Consider the following 20343-nt stretch of genomic DNA (forward strand, 5'->3'; position numbering starts at 1 on the left):
TTTTTTTTCTAGAAGCATCAAATGAAACAATCCAATTGTATTCATGTTCCCCACTGTAAGTGTCAAGAAGACTTAATACTTCCCTTGCTGAAATAACTTGTTTCCCCCGTTGCTCCCCAAATCAGACTGCATATTCAACATGCCCAGTGCTGCGGAACACGCAGTGTACCTGCTCGTAAAGGCCGAGGAACACCACCAACAAAAATGGTTTTTCGTGGGTCAAGAGGCTGTGAACCATCCATTACAAAATCACTATCACTAAGGTTCCAAGGCCGGATCTGAACCTATGGACAAAAAGCCTTTTTTTTTTAACCATTCACAATTCAAAGTATCTCAGTAATATAAATTAAAACAGTATCCTACAGAGAAGAAAACCTCTTAAATGGCTGTACTTTGTAAACTTGTTTTCTACTTGTTCAGCAACCATTTCTCAAATTGAAATGCTAACAAGCTCAGTTAAGACAGACCACTTGATTATACCAAATTTTACCACTTCCTTGTTACCCAAATTTCTGGGAAAAAAAACCCTCACCCTCTACTTACGCATTTACTTAATCATGACCAAACTGTGCTGTACGAACCACACTGGTGCATACGTATCAACACTATTCGTGTTGTTCTAGGCGAGTGTAAGCACTAGACTAGCGTTATCTCAATGCAACAGGCTCCAGCGTGCAAAGCCGCGTGTTTATTTACTATGCAAAATTAGCTGCTTTATACTTGCCTACAGCTGGCCAAATATGAAGCACAGGATTATAGCAGAAGTCTCTCCATTAACAGACTCACATCAGCCCCAAACCCATCTGTACTGATAATTCACAGTTCAATACCACGTTATGTTTTTTTTAATTTAATTTGTCTCTGTCAAAACATGTTACATACGACACTCAGGCAATATGAATTCTACATTTTAATCAAGAATAAGCGTAAAATACCTGTCTGGAAATATATTGGTTACATCAGCAATGGTGAAATTTAGCAAAACTTCTTCTAACAAAAATATGAACTGTAACTAGACTAAAAAACTTCATAATGTCTAGTTTAAAAATAAGTAAGCTGGTCTTCCCTTCGAGAACTTAAGGCACCATAAAGAAAATTAAACACTCTGAAGACATAAAAAAGGAAAAAAAGGCACCTGAAGAGAACAATTTCTGGTTATCATACAGGAATTGTGCAGGCCCTAACAATTCCACCTACCGGTTTGTCTTTGATAGTGGGGCTGGAAACACAAAGATAGAGCTTTCCATCTTCTTCAATACATGCATCAATCAGGGCCTGTACAGAGCTTTCATCTTGGAACAGCAAAAATGCATATCCTATGAAAGGGAAAATGAACACGTGACTTCATTTGTCTGTTTGCCTACAGGAGAGTAATTTAACCCACAGTTATGCTTGGCACCACGTCATCATGCTACCATACACTAAGGGTCAATCTTTAAGGTGCTCACACACATTTCCAAGCCAGCCTCCTGCAAGTCCTCTGCACTGACACGATGGAAAGCAGGGAGCCTGCTGATCAGCACACTCGCTCCCCACTTCCTTTAAAAAGGGTAAGCCAGCAGCATGAACTGAACAAAACCCACAGCTGTAGAGGCAAATCTGCCAAGATGGTTGTTAATATCAGGTACGAATCCTTCCCAGCTTCTGCGGAGGGCATTTCATCCCTTTAAAGAGGGCTAGTCTTGACTATTACAAAAATGAAGAACAACAGGGAGAGAAAAAGGAAAATGGAATAAAGTAAAAACAGGAGTTTAAGGAAGAATTCTTTTAGTGCAGAGTAACTGTAACGCCACTTTCTAAATTCCACCAGTTTATAATAATCCCAAGGATTCAAGTTTTTCCCTCTCAATACTGGGTCACCAAAATGTTGTCTAAAATAGAGTCTTATCAAGAAAAAATATACTAAAATGCTCCTATGTTATTGGTTATCAGACATTTACCTTTAGGAGGAAAATAAGATTTGCTCTCTGCCTTGTGTGGCCAGTCTACAATTAAAGGTCCAAAGCGACGAAAACTAGCAGTGATCTCATCTGTAAAAAGAGAAAGGAAGAGGCACAAATTGAAATTGAAATAAAACTGAATGGAAGACATCTAAAGACACTGATTTCAGGTAGCTTCATCCTATAAATAAACATTCTGTGACCCTAAAGGTTCAGCAGCTCATAGCAGTGCTTACTAGCTGATGGGGAATCTTTATGACCAGTCAGAACATCCATTATAAAACAAGACAGGGCAAAGATCAAGCTTTTCTTTCTACTGATGATCATAAATAAAAGCATGTAACCCACCAATTTGCAGAAATGGATTCACTGCATTTATACAGCTATAATAACCCAGCTTCAACTATTCTCCCACAAAGAGTTTAGAGACAATTTGCTGACTTGCTAGCAAGCAATCAGCTCTGCCGATGTGCCTTATAATTGCAGAAAGACTTGGAAAAAATGGACAATCACAAGACCCAGCCATGCTTGTTCATATCACATGCTAGTGACACATGTGCAATCACTATCTGAGCTCGACCTCAAACTAACAGAGTAAACTGGCAGGACACAGTTTTGTAATTTTATAGGAGAGAGCGTATCACTATATCAAGAAGCAATTCTTGCATCCATTTAAATTCTGCCTCTGACCTCAGATTACTGGTAGAGATTTGCATATGCTAGCCCCACAGAAGTCTAGTTTCAATTGAAATTGAGCAATTATTCCCTTTTCCTTCTCCACAAACACACCTGAACCATCACTAGTTAAAAGTTTCCTGAGTAAGAATTCTTCATTAAAAAACTGAAACAAAAGAACAACTTTCACATTGCTGGAATGTCATCTAAACTGGCACACTGCTCAGCTGTGTTCTGTTGATGGTACTACACAGCTTTCTATATTAGCATGCTTTGTTGGGGGTTTCTAATACAGAGTTTAGAGGATTTCCCCCATCCTCAAATTTGGTTAGAAATCTGAAAAGGTGTTACTAATTATGCCTTTTCCAGTTTGTTTACATTCTTTGATGGCATTGCTAATGAAATAGCAACTGACAATCCACTGTTCGGACAGCTTCTCTGTGCACTGCAGATCATCAGGAAGATATACAACAATGGTCACGTGTCAAGGTTACATGCTGCTGCTGAAGATACAAACCAAGGAGAACAATATTTACAATGTATCTACCCTTAATATAGATCTCCATTTAGAACAGCACAACACAAATTTCATGCTGAAGCCCATACATAAAATGCTTTCTAGAAACAGGACCAGAAAAACCTAAAAAACTCAGCTGTGATGTAGATTTTAGCTTGTATACTCCTAATTCTAATTCACATTTGTGCATTTAACAGGAAGAACACTGACAGAAACATGAAAATTTCAAGCCACCCTCCTAGCAAAGGTTTAGGAAGAGTCCTATTCTTAAATAACTAGGGTCCACAGAGACCAAACTATTCCCGTGCTCATCTGCTTTTAAAACCACAAAGGTGTCAAAAGTTAAAAAACAAGCAAAACCCCAAAAACAACAAAGAAAAAGATACCATATGACCATTTTTTCATATAACACCATGTCATATCTGACCTTTTAACAATAAAGTAGCTCTTATGCTTGACACGAAAGTCAGGGTGTCATGTCACAGTAGTATATACTGCAGTGCATTACAAACACTCTGTGGGTACTAAAATGATTCTGTGATTAAGAAAAAGCAACTTTTCAGACTTACAGTTGCTGTAGCTCTTTATAAATGCCATCTCAGCACATTCATACATAGAGAATACAGAACTCTGGTGAAATGAAGCTTCACAACACTCATGCATGACTTTTTTTTTTTTTTTTCTTTAATAACAACTGCAGTATTGTGTCACCTTTGTCTTATATGATGGACCCACCACAAATTCCTGGCTCCTCACTGTATGCAACTGCCTCTGCACAGATTCATTCCTGTCTCAGTCCTCGCCATGCCCACGTTAGCAGCTACCACAGGACACAATCACTGCTGGAAACAACTTCTGAGAACTACATATAAGCATACAAAGAGCTATGACTTACCTATGCTATACAAAGTTTACAAAACTACTAGCAATACTTTTCCTACTACTGGCTTCTGGTGCCTATAAAATGATTGCAATGTATTTATGAGTTTCAACAAATGATATTTACTTGTTTATTTTTGCACCATTATCCCTTTTTTTAACAATTTTTATACTGTAAGAAGTCAGTTAAATGTGTGGTAACGCACGATTTTGTTCTTTAATGACAGAACAATGCTATAGCCTAAACTATCTTGAATCATCTCACATTTGCCATGGACTGAAAGTGGTAATATGCAAAGAGCCATTTACATATAAAAGCCTTTCTGTAGAGTTTGGAAAACAATCATTCATGAGCTAACAGACAAAAGGTTTCACACCACAGCTTTGTCATCAAGCCAGAAAAAGCTTTTCTGGATAAGATTCTCTGGGCGTACCTTCATCAATATCTGGTGGCAGTCCCCCAACAAAGACTTTACGTGAATACCGTTCCACTCTTTCTCCATTCTGATGGGAGAAGCAGTGAGGTGATCCTAAACCACTGTGAAGAGTCTGATCCCCACGTCCATCATCCAAGAACCCGTCTTCCATTGGAAACAGTGAAGACTGACCTAAAAAGGAGGTTAAAGAAAAAAAAAAAGGAAAAAAACATACTAACAAAGCACACACAGTTTATATAATTAAAAAAAAAATGCACTAGCTGCTACATTAGCACTAAAACTGTTCGCAATTTTCCCTTTAATGAGCAGTTACATTCTCAATTTCATATGACCTTTTAGTTTTCAATATCATTCAGTAAATCGAATGCATTATTTCAGAGAAGATTGCTACCTTCTTCATAACTGCACTACAACTGATGAAGTGAAACAAACCCGAATTTCTAATGGATGCTCAAGTTGACTGTCTTCCATAATATTTCATGTTGCCAATTAAATTTCTTTTTAAAAGGTGTAAAATCAGAAGAGAATATAAGCTTTTTCTTCCCTGAGACTTTCCCAATAGCAGACATCACTAAAACCTAAGCTGTATATATAATTTTCAGAGAAGAGCTTCTTACAATGAGTAGATATAATTTCATGGTGCAGATGGGAAAATAAGAATTCTAGCAGCTAAATATATTTAACATTTTAATTACCTGATATCAAAACATACCATAAGCCACCCACTTGTAAATTACAAAAATAACCTGATAAAAACAGGAAGATCTACTGCAATTTACCGCAAATGAAGACTGAAAACTAGGCAATACTGTGTCATTCCTAGAAGCAAGTTTACTTAGATGTTACAACAGAGTTTCGTTAATGGACTCACTCTAAGAGAAAATGTTGTAAGCATGCTTCCCCTCACAGCCCAATATTCTATGAGAATCCTTTACCATAGATTTCTTTAATAATATTTATTACTTTTAAATAAGATTCTTTGATTTATAAATGCAACTGTTTAACATCATAAATAGAGCACACAAGCTGATCTCTTCCATGAATTCACCCTTTAGTTACAGTACTCAATATCTAGGCAACAAACTGAATAGACTTCTACTCATTTAAGAAGCAATTTGGGAATAAATAAATATATATAGGGAAAGTAAACACATAAATGAGGTGTGCTACAAGTTTTAGGATATATTTCCTTTTACCTATGATGTGATATACTCTAATTCATTACAATCTACCACAGTAATGTATTGGTAAGGTTAATTTATCTTGCTCTTCCTTCTTTCCTTTGAAATACATTGATTTTTAAAAAAGAAAGCATCTTGAAAACAGAAAATTTGACCAATTCAAATATTCTGACATTTTTTATGCAAAAATCAAACAGCTAACAAGGGGGGGGGGGGGGGAATACAATAAAACCCACAGTCCATAGAAGTTACACAAATAAAAAATGGAAGGCTCTGTCATCTTGCTTTATTTGAAATTCCAATAATCCTTGTACACCTTTAATTAAAATAAAAGTCAACTATAATCAAACCTATTTCTGTAGCTAGACAATCCTGGTTCCTACTATGATAACAATATTGAAACGTAGACTGAAATGTTATTTTGTCTTCCCCTAATGAACTGATACACATGTCATTTGTTTCACCTCTTAAGATCCCAGTCCTGCAGGTACTGTTGGAAGGGATCAATTCTCCATACCTTACATGTAACCTTTTCAGGTTCATCAGCATTACCACTGCTGTTAAGATAATTCAACATGCATGCTTGCAGGATCTGGTTCTTTAACCTAACAGGCCAGGATGTATATTCGCTATGGTCTATGCTGCATCAGGGAAAGCATCAGCACTCAAAAGAACCAAAATAAACTTCTCCAGCATTGGCATTCACAGCATACCCACACCCACAGCAACGTAGCCCTTCAGTCCACTGTAAGGACTGTGATCATTTCAGCCTCAATACTACTGCTGTGAAGTACTACCTAATTCAGTTAAAATGTTTATTTATGGCATGCAGACTATGTAAACTGTTGTGAAACTGATCCTTTATAAACTTAAATTTTGGAGTTTGCCCTCTAGTAACAACTTAATGTTATTTCTCCCATGAGACATTGTCAACATTAGAAAATTAAATAGGAATATTGTTACCTCGCCTTCTCCCATATGTCCTTGCTGCATGTTAAATGAGAAAGAAAACAGCCTTTCAATCATTGTTATAAGGACCAGAAGACCTTGTTTTATCGCCTTTATACTAACTCAGTGCTTCTCAAGCCTTTTCACACTCCAGGTCATTTAAAATGGTGTTCACAAGCTGACCTCCCCCACCACCCGCAATACCATGCCTTCCTTGCACCATCTCTGTCACTTACTGATAAAACATGTTGATAACGAGGCTGACAAAGTGTATCTGTATACCCAAAGAGACTTGTTTGAAAAGAATTTTAGTTCCTAATTTGCACATTTATCTTCAATCTATCCCTTAGTCCTCTGCTGGGTGTATGCCTACAATTAAATTTATCTTTCCTCGTGCACCAGGTCTCCTGACACATTCTGCTACATCCCATGCTCTCTACCCTCCCAAATTCAAGCATATTCTTAACACTGAGCTTCATCTGAACTGTAGGAAACAACCTAACACAAGGAAAGCGGAGGACTATTGTGTTAAATTTATTTTTGAAATTAGGTTGCTATAACAGCTTTGCACAACTCACCGAATCCTTGGTTGAATTCCTACTGGCAAATAAACCTGAAAAACTTAAAAGTCACGGAGAAAGGTCTGGCCCACTAAAACGGCCTTTCAGACCTCCTGCACTTAGTGTGCACCAGTCTGGGTTCTCTCACACTAACTTCATACTTTGCTGTAATTGTTCGACAGTTACCCACTGCTTCCTACTTCTCGTTTTCCAAAACAAATCAATTCTACCACTAAAAAATACAACATTTTTCTGTGCTGGCTTCCAGAATCCACTGTCAGAATATGGCCAAACTTTCTAATCAAACTTGCACGTTCTTTCTCTTTTAATCTCATTAAAATCTAAAAGCAAGCCAACTGTTTTCAAAACTTGGATTCTCCTGGCAAGTACTATGAGAAACTCTGAGCACATCATGCATTTTATTTTGCTTCCTCATTCAAAACTGAGACTGACAATTAGTTTAAACATTTAAATATTTGTAAACCACAACAAAACAGGAGATGTTTCCTCTTTCAAAACAAAAATTCTATCAATCCAATTTACTTCACAATTATTTAACATCTGTAAGATCATTTTAATTCTCTGATCTTTTGCTGATAGAGATACTCATAATTAACACCAAGAATACAAAATAACAAAGCCCTAGTCTTCAGACTGCAGCATATTCTCCAGTGTTCACACAGGCGCTGGCTTTACTGGAGAATCGTGAAGGCTGAGGGCCTTTACAAGTATAATGCTTTCATGGTAATCTTTTATTTAGAAATCCAAGAAGCTCACGTAGTCCTCAAAGCACAAAGTTTTAATCTTACCACATTTCTGACAAGGCTCAGAAGCCTCTGCACATTTTAGAAAACGTTAAGCACTTTCAAAAACAGCTCTGCCTATAAAGCCATAAAAATCTTGCTTGTGGTTTCTAAATTACTAACAAAACCACACAAACTCCTTCACTTGGTACACCCATTCTTGGCAACAAAGCATGCAGCACAGATATGATTCCCACTGCAGATCTGTGACCACAATTTAGGTCAGCAGACTCCTCACTGCTTTGCCACCTGTGTCACTTCAAGGCAATAGGATTTTTCTCCTTTACTAGTAGGGAAAAAACCAAAAAAAGCTCAGCCAGCAGCTAGGAAGTATTTCCAGTGCCAAATACTACTGAAGAGGTTTTCAGAATCAAATACTAAGATTATATTTTCCCCTTCATTTGATTCTTATTTTCTGCATTTGCTTCATCTAACCCACAAAATACCAACACTTGACATTTCAAAACATTTCTCAGGAGCCAGTTTATAAACTGCTCCAGTACAGAACAGATACAAACTTTCCCTGCTCACTGAATTCAGAGCTCATCACACGCCATTAATTTCACACAATGCGATACACAACACAAACTAAAGAATGCTTTTTTGGCAGGCCAGGAGGACAGCTAACTGTGATTTACCAATTCTGTGTCTGGCTTTCATAATTTCATATTAAGATAAATCTTTGCTACAGGAGTACCCTACCTAAGCTGTAACATAAATGAAGCCTTAAGGTAACTTACCAAGCAGAAAAAGATTTAATTCTGATGATCAGGATGCTTGCCTATCCCCTGCTGAGCAATGAGGCAACTACAACGTTGGTTTGAATTCCTCAATCCTGTTTTAACTTTCCCCCTTTCTTCAACATTTCAGATAACTGCATAAAGGGTCTAGGACAGATTTACTAATCTCACAAGACATCTGAGCAAGGATTATATTACAAAACCTAAAAAATACAAAATGTTTATGCAACCAATTCAGCTGCTTATTAATAGCCTATGCAGAGGTATTTTTCTGATAACATGTCTGAGATTTAAAATGCTATTACCTGCTTCAATTATTTTGTCACCTCAGTCCTTCCTGCAATACTCCTCCCCATATAAGAAATAAAGCAAGCCAATGATCTTTCGCAAAAATCTGCTTTTACTGTCTTTTATTTTAAGGAACTTAATGAATAAGAAACACATTCAAATTTTTGTGTCTTCACTTACACTGGGCCCCTGCCCATCTCTCATCTCTCTCCTTTTTTATTTTTTTAATCAAATTTTTTTGTCTAACATACCTCCAAATAAATATATTGAGCTTTCTTCTCTCTATAGGATGCACCAAAAAGACTGTCAGCATGTTGTGCACAATCACACATGCAATTCTGTATAAAGTTCCCAATGACAAAGATATTCTGCTGAAGGGACACGAAAAATGTATGAAGGAATCCTACAGCACTCAAACACCAAAACTCACTATAAGCTTGTCCTGCAAAAAGTGTGCCCAGGCTGAAACACCTAGTGCTCTTTATTGGTTCTTGCTGCCTTCCAGTCTGCAGGGTGGTAGCAATTTCAGGTGTATTTTCTGCCATTAACTGTGGAATATTTACATGAAGAGGTCAGCTCAGGAGCAGACTGTTGAAAGCAAAGGGACCAGCAAGCAGGAAGATCTCTATCTCTAAGGCCACGTTACAACTAGGCAAATTATACAAGCATCCATAGTTAGTATTAACATCATAAAGCCATGGAAAGGACAGAGTAACTGAATGCTCAAAGTTAAATTACATTTGTACCCTCCTTCTCACTACCTTGCTCTAGTTGTTTGACAGCATGCAAAGACTAAGTTAATGTAGTAATACCTGTGCAGTTCTGTACCTAACTCATTCTTTATTCCAAGAGCTCCTCAAGGCAGGGATTCTGTTCTTTACCTTGGCATAGGGGCCAATACAGTAACACACTGCCATCGTGTACTTCACCCATTGCCACGCTCTCATTTCTTTCTTCTCAAAGACCAAACCAGATTAGCTTCATGAAGGAGTTCCAAGGAATTTCAAGTTTCTATGCGGACTAATCACTGAAGCTACCAGATTTAAAGGGGACAAATATTCACACTGACTTTTTACGTAACCTGACTGTGAGAACAAGTGAGACCCAACCACAGCCTTCTACCAGGCATTAGCTCTACCACCAAGACAGCTTCCCACCAACTAACTTCAGGAAAGCTAGGAAACTTACATCAATTTGCATATACTCTTTCATATTCTACACCACTCATACAGGCTCTAGGAAAAACATCCAAGCTGAACACAACTTTGCTGAAGTGATTCCAATTTCATAAGCTTTCATGAATGAATTAATAATTTTAACCGCTGATTTTTAGGGACAAAAAGTGACAAACAAGAACCTATGGTACAAGCAAGGGAACCACTACAGGGGATATGAGCTACAACTCTTGCAAATGAAAAGAGTAGAAAGGAAAACAAAGCCTCTATACCATCACCAGCCACTTGTTAAATATTATATACATGCAGAAAAGTGTAAGAGTTCAGATTTTTAAAAAAAGGGGGAGTGAATAGGTTTTCTCTAAGACTATACTGAAACCTTTCCATATTACTTTAGAAACTTCTAACTGTAGATGGTCATAGGTGGCCAGTTTCTTATGCTGGAAGGAAAGTATGATCAATACACAAACAAAAGAGTTTCAAGCTTTCACTGAAACTATTTACGCTGCTAGTCATTTTTCTTCTCCTAAATAGAAGATAGGGAGGTAATCTGGTGCTGGTCTGTCTTTTGTTTAACTTGGGACTTGCCAAATTTCACAGGATTAATTCTAAATGTGAACTAGGTATCTTTGAATCTAATATAGAAAATACTTAGGGTTTCATATGTTTTATTTTTAAATTATAGAAAAATATTTGAAGTACAATCTAGTTTTACCATTCCAACAGCAAAGCCTTATTCTGAAATTATTCTACAGCAAACTATATTTTGTAATTGTAGCCAGACTGACAATGCTGTGCACAAGGCCATTAAAATATGAACTATTGTATTTTATTACCTTTTTACTCCTACTACTCCCTGAGGGCAGGTAGGGTTGATTATACCTCAAGAGTTAGATTTTATCATCACTTCATGTTTCACAACACATTTCATATGCAATACATGGACCAGATGTTTCTACCACAGGTAACAGTACATTTCACCAAAAGTTCTGTAAGGTCATCCCTATTTCACTAGTGAAGAATGTAATTGTATCCTTAACCAAACCAAAAGCATAAAATGAAAACTATAAAAAATATCTATATTTAACCTACCTTTGGTTAACTTATCTCTATATATGAAGGAGCAATTTAGAGACCAAGACAGGTATTTTCAGAGGTATATATACTTTCTCAAATTAGAACATTAAAACTGTACCTACCTATATGTATTACACAGAAAGGTATTTTTTCCTATTTAAAAGAGCCTTATAACTGAAGTCTTAGATTACGTTTTCAATAGGGAAGCAGATAGTGTTATGAAGTGTTGCATGGCAGGCAAAAAAAGTCCTGGGTTTTATACATTCCTTGATTTTTGTTCTAAAATATCAAGGACAAAATGCTTAGGCTACAGTTCCATGATTGTTAACGCAAGACATGCACGTGTGCAAAAATTTCCCAGTTCAAGCACATAACCTCATTTTTGTCAAATTACCCTGACCAAATGATACATTGACTGTGGAACAGGCGCCAATGCATGGAAAGAGCGGCTCAGACACGTGATACCTGATCCAGGATAAATTCTGTCAATATAGAACAAATTAATCAAAATTTTAACAAATCTACACTGACAGTGAACTTACTGCGTGACAAAACTTTGTGTCTTACACTCACAGCCATCTTTACAGTATTGTCAAATGTAATCCCCATTTTAAAAATTGTTTTCAAAAATAAGCTACTAAAAAGGGATATGAGAGATGCCCTTTTTTGTGGATTTCAAACACTGACTTCAAAGAGCGAATAATATTCAAAGAGTATTTTCTTTTTCTAAGACAATCTCACAAAAATTAAATACCTGTATATAAACACATCTGGAGAATATCTATGTGTCACACTTAGCAACGTCAAAGTCGGCATGAAACCACAACAGTAGACTACATTTGGCCAAACAGTAAAATCAAGGATTAACACCTTTGGAAGTACTGATTCTGCAAAAATAAATTGGCAGATTTATTATAATAAATAATATTATAATATAGGATTATTATATATAATATATATTATAAATATATATTTATAATATATAATATATATATTTTAAATATATATAATAAATAAATATATAATAAATAAGAGAAATAAAACCAGCATTTTTTCTAAAGCCAGATGCCTGAAGACAAGTATTTACCCATTCCTTCTATCAAGAACGCTAACAAGATTAAGTTTCTGGTGTTCTGTAGCATTTCAGTACAGGTCTGACTAGACTCATTTTAAATTCCAGGTCACTGTCACAGAACACAACTAACATACACAAAGCAAACAGGTTTCTTCCCTTCTAAAATACTAAAGAGAATCTACCTATAAAAACCTTCCATCGCTGGCGCTTCTGATGGTAACACTGTTTTACCTATTATGCTGAATTAATTAATTAAATTCACATGTTAAAAAGGTAGAACCTGACTACGACATAAAGCAGATTATCAGCATAATAATTTACAATAGTTTTATTGTTGACAACTTTACACAGCAAATAACCAGGGGGAGGAGGGGGAGAAAAGCTGAGAAACAGTGAAAATGAAAGCTACGATTTCCAAGGCTTGTGAAATGAACTTCAAGTTTTTAGACTTTAATCTGCCTAAAGCAAAACTGCCTCGCTGAAGAGATTGTGCAGTTATATTAAGAAAAGAATAATCTTGGGAGAAAAAAATCCCATTAATGTCTCATTCCCATTCACTGCACAAACCCAGCTGCAGTGGCACTCAAGAGGCACTGCCACTGCGCGACGCAGGGTGGAAAGGCACAGATGCTTCCAGCTCAGCCAGTCCAGCCCAGCACTGGTTCAAGTCCACCTCCCTGAGAAGCCCAAGATAAGTCCTAGATGGGCAACTGAGACAAGAAGTCCTAGATGTGCTTCCAGCATGCTATTCAAGCACAAGTCTGAAGGTGAAATGGGGGGGGTGGGGGAAGGAGGGAGGTTAACTATGAAAACACTGTGGTTCGGTATGTGTGAGAGCTTTCAAAACCACCATTGTTATTCCTTTACTCCTGATGCTCTGGGTAGCCTGCCATACCTAACAGTGCCACACAGACTGAACCTCAAGAAGATGATCTTTCATACATTTCAACAACCACTTAACTACTCATGAAAGGTGACAAAAGTCAGCCTCACTCCTCTCAAAAACACAGAAGCTTCAAAGCTAACTTTGAAGTTTTCTTCACCGTCAAACAGAAGAATACAGAGCTATCTTCTCCTAAACAAACCTGCTATAAATCCAAAATATGACTACAGCTTTGTCTACAAGGTATCAATACTTTTTCTGTAATTCCAATTACTTTACACTGGGTTACTGCAAATCAATTTAAGTGGACCCCTTAAGTATCATACATATTTGAATATAACACTTCTCTCTCCTTCACGAACCCCCACCAGGGTCAGAAATAACAAACCAAAAGCAGAGAAACAAATCATGGAGCACAAACCTCTGCTGGAGACTGGATGTTAACTGGAATTACACTGAACTTCATTTTATATTAATGTATGACTTCTGGACGATAGACAAACAGTTATAAAAACATCCAATTTTTTCCTTAATACATCTTCCAGTTTATGGTATGAAATAATTGGCAGCATTTATCTTTTGAAAACTTGAACTATTACTATATTATCTTTAAAAATAAGAAACAAAAGGCAGTTTGCAACTGGGAGAAGAAAAAGCATTACATAGCTTTGCCAGCAAAGAGCAAATCAGGTTATCAGCCACAGAACTACTTCAAATGTGGTAACTTCAGTAAATTCCAAAACACTTACTAACAATGGACTTTCTGACAGAAGGAAAGAATGGGATGCCATATAAAATAAAATCTAACTAGAAATTTTTAGCATAAGTGACAGGAACAAATTATTGAACCCACTACAGAATTTATTGAACAACTTCTGAAAACACATGGAAAAGGTACAACTTCACAAACTTCACAAACCACCTATTCACAGTCATGGTTCATATGCACTGTGCTCAGGGATTCTTTATATGTAGCACTTCGCCTCAAGAGATGCTGGGATTTGCCTATAGAATCACACCTATACCATGAATTCTGCCCAGCTTTGATGAATAACCTGAAATGTAATTCCTGCATGTGACTTGCAAGACCTGCATTTACACTGCCACATACTTACACATTGTGAGATTTAAAACCAGAGTTCCTTAAGAACAGTAACAGGTTTAAAGCTACTTATTTTTGTCTGTGGAAGGAATGGTCACAAGACAGCCTGCAATGCAGCATGAGGGTTTTGTTCCCTTTTTAAGCATCCTCTTACTTCACTCCCAAGCAATAAGGAAACAGTAACACAAGCAAGTCAACATGCAGCACACTCATGTCTCTGAGGCATAATGTTTCCCCATTTTTAATTTTTACAGTAAACAGCAGAGATAAGGCACTAATTTTTCCAGTAATATACCTGAAAAATCTGTACTATACACTTGTCACATCCAATCCAAATGGGAAGAGAAACTGAAAACTGTACTTTAAAAGAATCAGTACTTCATTTTCTCTGTGTAGATTCAAAATACAGGACCCGGCACCACACTATTTATTCTAACAATTTAAAATGACACATGAACAACAAAGACGTTCTTTAGAATGCCTTCAGAAAGCAATTCCTATCTCCCTCATCATTTGTGTGCTAACACTAATGACAATATGAAGATTTCAGTGTCACACTACTATAAATTACTGGGAATTTATTAATGGATTATAAATTGTTTTATATATTTGATTTGATCTATCACAAATATCCCCACATTCCATACACAAAATTTATCCTTTTCTCGTACCTACCCAATCTGACTGCTGAGCTGGGATTCTTGTTAATAAGATTTCTAAGTAAAGCTGAAGGAGCACCACTCCCTGCACCTCTAAAGACACTTGATATCTGCATATCTACAGACAGCAGGTGACTGTCCACTCACCTTAAATCCAACTATTAACATTACAGTGAAGTAAAAAAAACCCACCACCCAACCAAAAACCTAGCATCACAGCTATCCATCTGCATTACACCAAATAGTACAATAAGCCAATATGGATAAATCTACTGTAAGATGTATTTTAAGATTTGCCTCATCAATAGTTCTTATCATTCTACCTAATGCTGAATTAAAACAAGTAGATACTGAATACACAAGTTCTATATGTGTCACCATGCTTTCTCAAAATACCTTAACTAACTGATGCAAAAATCAGATCTCAGGCTGCTGCATAGTTACTCAGGTATATGCAAAGACTGTTTCTGTTACGTTTCTGTTATGAGTTTCCTACGAGCTTGTTCCCCTTTACACGTACACCTCATCTGTCACCTACTTATCTTCCCTCAAAACTCATCTCCATCTCATTATACCTCCCATTTCTTCTTTATCTTCAGGTTTAAGAATAAAGCACTTCAGGCTTTTTCTTTCTGCTCCTTTCCTGCCATTTCTAGCCTGATAAACATGGCGGTAGAGTATGCAAAGCGTGGCTAACATCACCAAACAAAATTAACAAAGTGAGCAAAAGACAAAAGACAGGTAGTTTCAGCAGTTTGGGAGGGAAGGCAGGCAAGCCCTCTGTCTTCTAAAATAAGGCACAGACACTACTCACGGAATACAGCTCCAAATTAAAGGCTGCTTTGAAGATGATCCAGAATGGTCAGAGATTATCAAAGCAAGAATTCAGAAAAGGAAAAAAAGAAAAAGAAAAAAAACACCAACACCCCCTAAAAAAACCCATTTGGTGGATAGTGACATTAAACAAAGCAGAAGATTAAACACATTTCTAAAAAAAAAAAAAGGATGGAATTAATTTAACAAAGATAAACTTAAAAAAAAGAAAGCATGAAAACCTTAGAAAGGTTTTAATCAGATTAGCAAGGCTGCTGTCATGGAATTCAGCGCAATTTTGTTGGCTGTAACACTTCTGAGGATCAAATCACTAATCTAGCCATGAAAATTTTTAGCAGTATTTCAATGTTTTTTAAAAACATTTTTTGTGTTTTAAAAATCTAACTGCCATGTCATTTGCAGCACATACATTCCTAGGAAATATCTTGTCTAAGGACTATGAGAGGCATTTAATTTTCCATACAGACTCTGGAGATGGGAGGGCATAGCAAGAGGCCTGCCTATGAGAAATGTTTCAAGACTGGACAAAAAAAAAAGTTGGTCTCATGCACCAATGAAGTTAACAAGAATCCTAACACTGATTTCAAAGCTGGACCAGTATCAGAAAACCCTGGGATATTTGTACTGCTCTGTGGTGGTAAGGGAAGGAATTTCCTGGCCTCAAAGGGTGGTTAACATTAATGCCATCTAGCTTATTGCTCAATGGCTCCAGTTTAGACAGACAGCATAAATCAAGGTGTTGCTCTTCCTCAGCTGAATTAATACCCTGCCTCAAAATCCTTCAATAGTGAAGTATAAACATCTAGTTGTTTGACATCAGCATTATCAAGGCCTGTACTTCTATAAAAACACAGGTATTACCAAGAAAGTTTAATCCACTCAGTAATTCTTGTGTAAAAGCAGTACCAGCATAGGTAACCAACAGCATCAGCTTCCTTACCTTATTTTATTCCAATACTATATTTAACATAAGTCAAACTCGAGCTCTGACTGCAGTTCCAAAGGCACATAAATGTCAACACTTTGAAAAATTCCCCAAACTCTAAGCAGCACCATAACCTACAAACTACTTCCTACACACTTGAAATTAAAAGTATCAGTAAATCCAAGGGAATTAACTTAATGCCAAGAGTAATTCACCTCTTCCAACTAATGTTTTCATTCATTGAAAACAAATACTAAACTGCTATGTTTCAGTATAATTTGGATTCAGCTATAATTTCCCACATTATTCCAGATGATTGCAAAAATGTTTACTGTATCATCTTAAATGTTGTACCCCTGTCTTAGGATTTTTGCAGTTTTCAGCATAAGAGAATTCGCAGCAAATAGAAAAATGAACAGCAGTAACTTAACTACTGCTTTATTTTTTAAATCATATGCATCAGTGTACATGGATACAAATGGATTAAATTATTTATTAGGTAACACATTATCTTTTCTGAGATAGTATAAATGGGTCTTGACTTTTCACAGTTGCTAACAGAAAATTAAGGTGCCAAAGTCAAGGAATAATCGGGGGGGGGGGGGGAAATCTCGTAGTCTTAACCTAAATTACACTCTACCTTTGCCCCAGGGCAGTCTGTGTTCCAGTCCACATGTCTTCCAAAGAACAGGCAAATTCTCGTTTAATTTACGCTTGCCTAAATGCTGCCAATCCCAGACTGCTACAAATTAAACCCCTTTTTTTAAACTGAACCCATTTTCATACGTCATACAGTGCCACAAAACTAGGCAATCATTCGCTAACAGCGATTAGACTATTTTCAAGCCTTTAACTGTCAAACCCACCCTGTGTACACCCGTGTTCCCTCTCCTGCTACACAAGCAACCCACACACAACGCACTCCCACTGCTGACCGGCCTGGGGGTTTTGCAGGTGAGGAATCGCAAGCCTGAATTATCGGGGGGGGCGGGGGGGGCGAAGAGAAGAGAGGGGGGCCCGCCTGTGACTTTAAGAGTACAGCCATATTAAAAAGCCTCCATTGTTTAATACTGGTAGGTATTAATGGTGTTAGACAAACTGAGAAGAGCATGCAGACTTCAGCACGCCTTCAGGAAGCACAACACAAACAGTGACCTTTAAAGCAGAGCACGATCCAAAGTTTCTGGAACCTGTACCTGAAGGTAATAGTCTGCAGGATTTTCCTCTCCCCCCTCCTAACTACAACAGAAGTCGTGTCAACTTGCATCAGCTTGCAAATACAGCAGAGGTACGGCTACAAGGACGAAGCAAGGCATGCGGCCGCCCATCGCTGGGCACAGCCCTAAAACGAGCAACCGCGCTAGGAAAGCGAAGATACCTCGGAGTGCGAGCTCCTCGTGTGCCGCCACTAAGGGCCCCGGGACAGGCACCCCGGCGCTGCGGGCCCCGGGACTCGCAGCCGCCGCCGCTCCGCCGCGGCCCGGGGCACCCAGCCCAGCCTCCGGGATAGTCCACGCAGGCAACAACGGCAGGGGGGGTTTCTAGCCCCCCTCCTTTCCGAGGGCCCCCTCTAAAGCAGAGAGCGGCCGTGCGGAGCGGGGGGCTGGCTTTGACCACGCAGTGTTTTCAGCTGTGTTTCGCTGGGCTGCCACTGCAAAACGTTTCCCTTGGCCCGGCCCGCGGTGCCAGCGGCGCTCACCTCCGCGCGGGAGCCTGTGGTAGTGCCAGGTGAGACCCGGCAGCCACCGCAGGGGCCGCCTGCCAAACGCGTCCCCCCCGGCGCGGGGGCTTCAGCTGGGGCTTCTCGCTGCCTAGCCTCGTGGTTTTTTGCAAGTTTGAGGCATGGTTTTTTTTCCTCCCAAATCAAATTTTGTCTTTTAATCCCAATCAAATTAAGCATCTCTCGCAAAGAAGCGTTTAATTCAAGCCACAAACCCGAATGTCAGTTTCAATCGGAAAGCTGGAAGTTTATTAGAAAACAGCCAACGAATGTAAAATCATACATTACGTATGGTTGTGCTTACTTTATGTAAAGGTAGAATCCAGTCTATGGTCTGATTCAGTATTTATTAATAGCTAATTTCTGTTCATCCTTGTTGCCCAGGTGATTTCATTTTCATACTAGATGGCTGGCTGTTCCTAAACAAAGGCTCTGGTAAACCCCAAATACTGGAGAGGTGGGGATATATCAACACACTTCAATTGCTAAGAGGGGAACGGGGAGGTAAAAGAAGCACACCAAAAGACTAAAAAATGAAAATATGGAATATTGCCCCAACATTTTGATTTTTAGCTGCATTTGGAAAGAAAGCATGCCCTTACTTGTTAGTAGCAGTTCTAATACTCCTACTCAGACCAACTGAAAACAGTGGCTTGCAGCAGGAATGGAAGCTGCTTTCATACAAAATTCACACGGACTGTGCTTCCCCGTCACAGCTCCGCCAGCACAGGCTGTGGTTTACTGCTATTAGACCTGGTTCAGGCTTATTTTGAGATAGTAAAACAATTGGGTTTCCTCTTAATTAACGTGCACTCAAGTCTGCAAATCCCATTAGCCTTTCCTGGTGACTGCATAGGAGGTAAAATTCAAGAAGATCCCAAGTAGGAAATATTCACCACCGCAATTCATTGACAGTTTCCAAAGACAATTAACGGCAAACTAACTGTCCACAAAAAATTGTCTACAGGCTGGTGCAGTAGGAATGAAAGGTTTCATGCATTTTATCCTCAGTTGGATACATTAAAAAGTTGCAAATGAGTAAGCCTTAGATCAGATTGTTCTGAAACAAGGCACACAAATGACATCAACCACTGATGCTGGTCTCACAAGCCTGAGGCGCAGTTCCCCTGTGAAAGCTTGCTCACGTAAAGGAGGCAGCAGAGGCGTGAATACGACTGCAGCATCGGTACAGACGTACATCTGCCAGAGGCCTTTGCCTTTCAGAACTCAATAACTAGATCATTTAACTCTGCCCATAGACCAAGAGTAGGGAAGAGAGGTTGATCTCAGCCATCAACCTCAAGCATTCCTCATTGCTATGAAAACAAAGATGGTTTTAAAATTTTAAAACTTCGAAATCTATTATTTTACATTAAAATAGCTCAGATTTTGTCCTGCGCGTATATAAAGGAGCACTTCCTTAAAAAAAGAATTGTAGCCTTTGTTATCTACCCCTTGGCAAAAATTGGGACTGATTCTCACCAGATTCTCATTAATTTCTGGATGGTATTGGAAACCAAATTGCCCATTCTACTAAATTACTATGAACACATTGCATAATCCATACAGCTAGAAACAACTAGTTCAGTTTCTTATCTGATATTCAGAAAATGCTGTCAACTCTTTTGATCCCTTTCATCAAAGAACATTTTATAAGGTTTACATACTTCCTTTACTTCTGAAATAGTTTTTCAGATCAATATTAAGAGGCTGATGATTGCTTTAAAAATAGGTATAACCACGTTCTTGCAGAAATCCTGAATGGTGCCAGTTCTCATCATTCTGGCTTTCTATAACTAAAAATTAGAGCTGCTGTTTGACTCTCTCATAGGGTCTGTATGTATATCTGACTTTACAATACTTCTAAAATCTTCCTTTTAGCGCTTAAGTATGTTTAGTTTTTAGGGACTATTTCACACTTAACA

At 38.1% G+C, this 20343-nt stretch overlaps 1 protein-coding gene across 2 annotated transcripts in view; it reads right to left on the reverse strand.

Moving 5' to 3' along the window:
* CPEB4 (cytoplasmic polyadenylation element binding protein 4) overlaps positions 1-20343 on the reverse strand; it is a 45298-nt gene that overhangs the window by 8008 nt on the left and 16947 nt on the right. The window contains exons 3-7 of one of the 2 annotated variants that reach the window (XM_040605166.1): positions 6593-6616; positions 4446-4619; positions 1941-2030; positions 1198-1316; positions 170-284 (exon numbers count right to left, since the gene is read on the reverse strand). In XM_040605166.1, the coding sequence (XP_040461100.1) occupies positions 170-284; positions 1198-1316; positions 1941-2030; positions 4446-4619; positions 6593-6616 (522 nt within the window). The remainder of the gene's footprint in view (positions 1-169; positions 285-1197; positions 1317-1940; positions 2031-4445; positions 4620-6592; positions 6617-20343) is intronic. The other variant, XM_040605167.1, reaches the window with a different exon arrangement.

This window comes from Falco naumanni, chromosome 8, assembly GCF_017639655.2.
Source record: "Falco naumanni isolate bFalNau1 chromosome 8, bFalNau1.pat, whole genome shotgun sequence".
Classification (NCBI taxonomy): Eukaryota; Metazoa; Chordata; class Aves; order Falconiformes; family Falconidae; genus Falco; species Falco naumanni.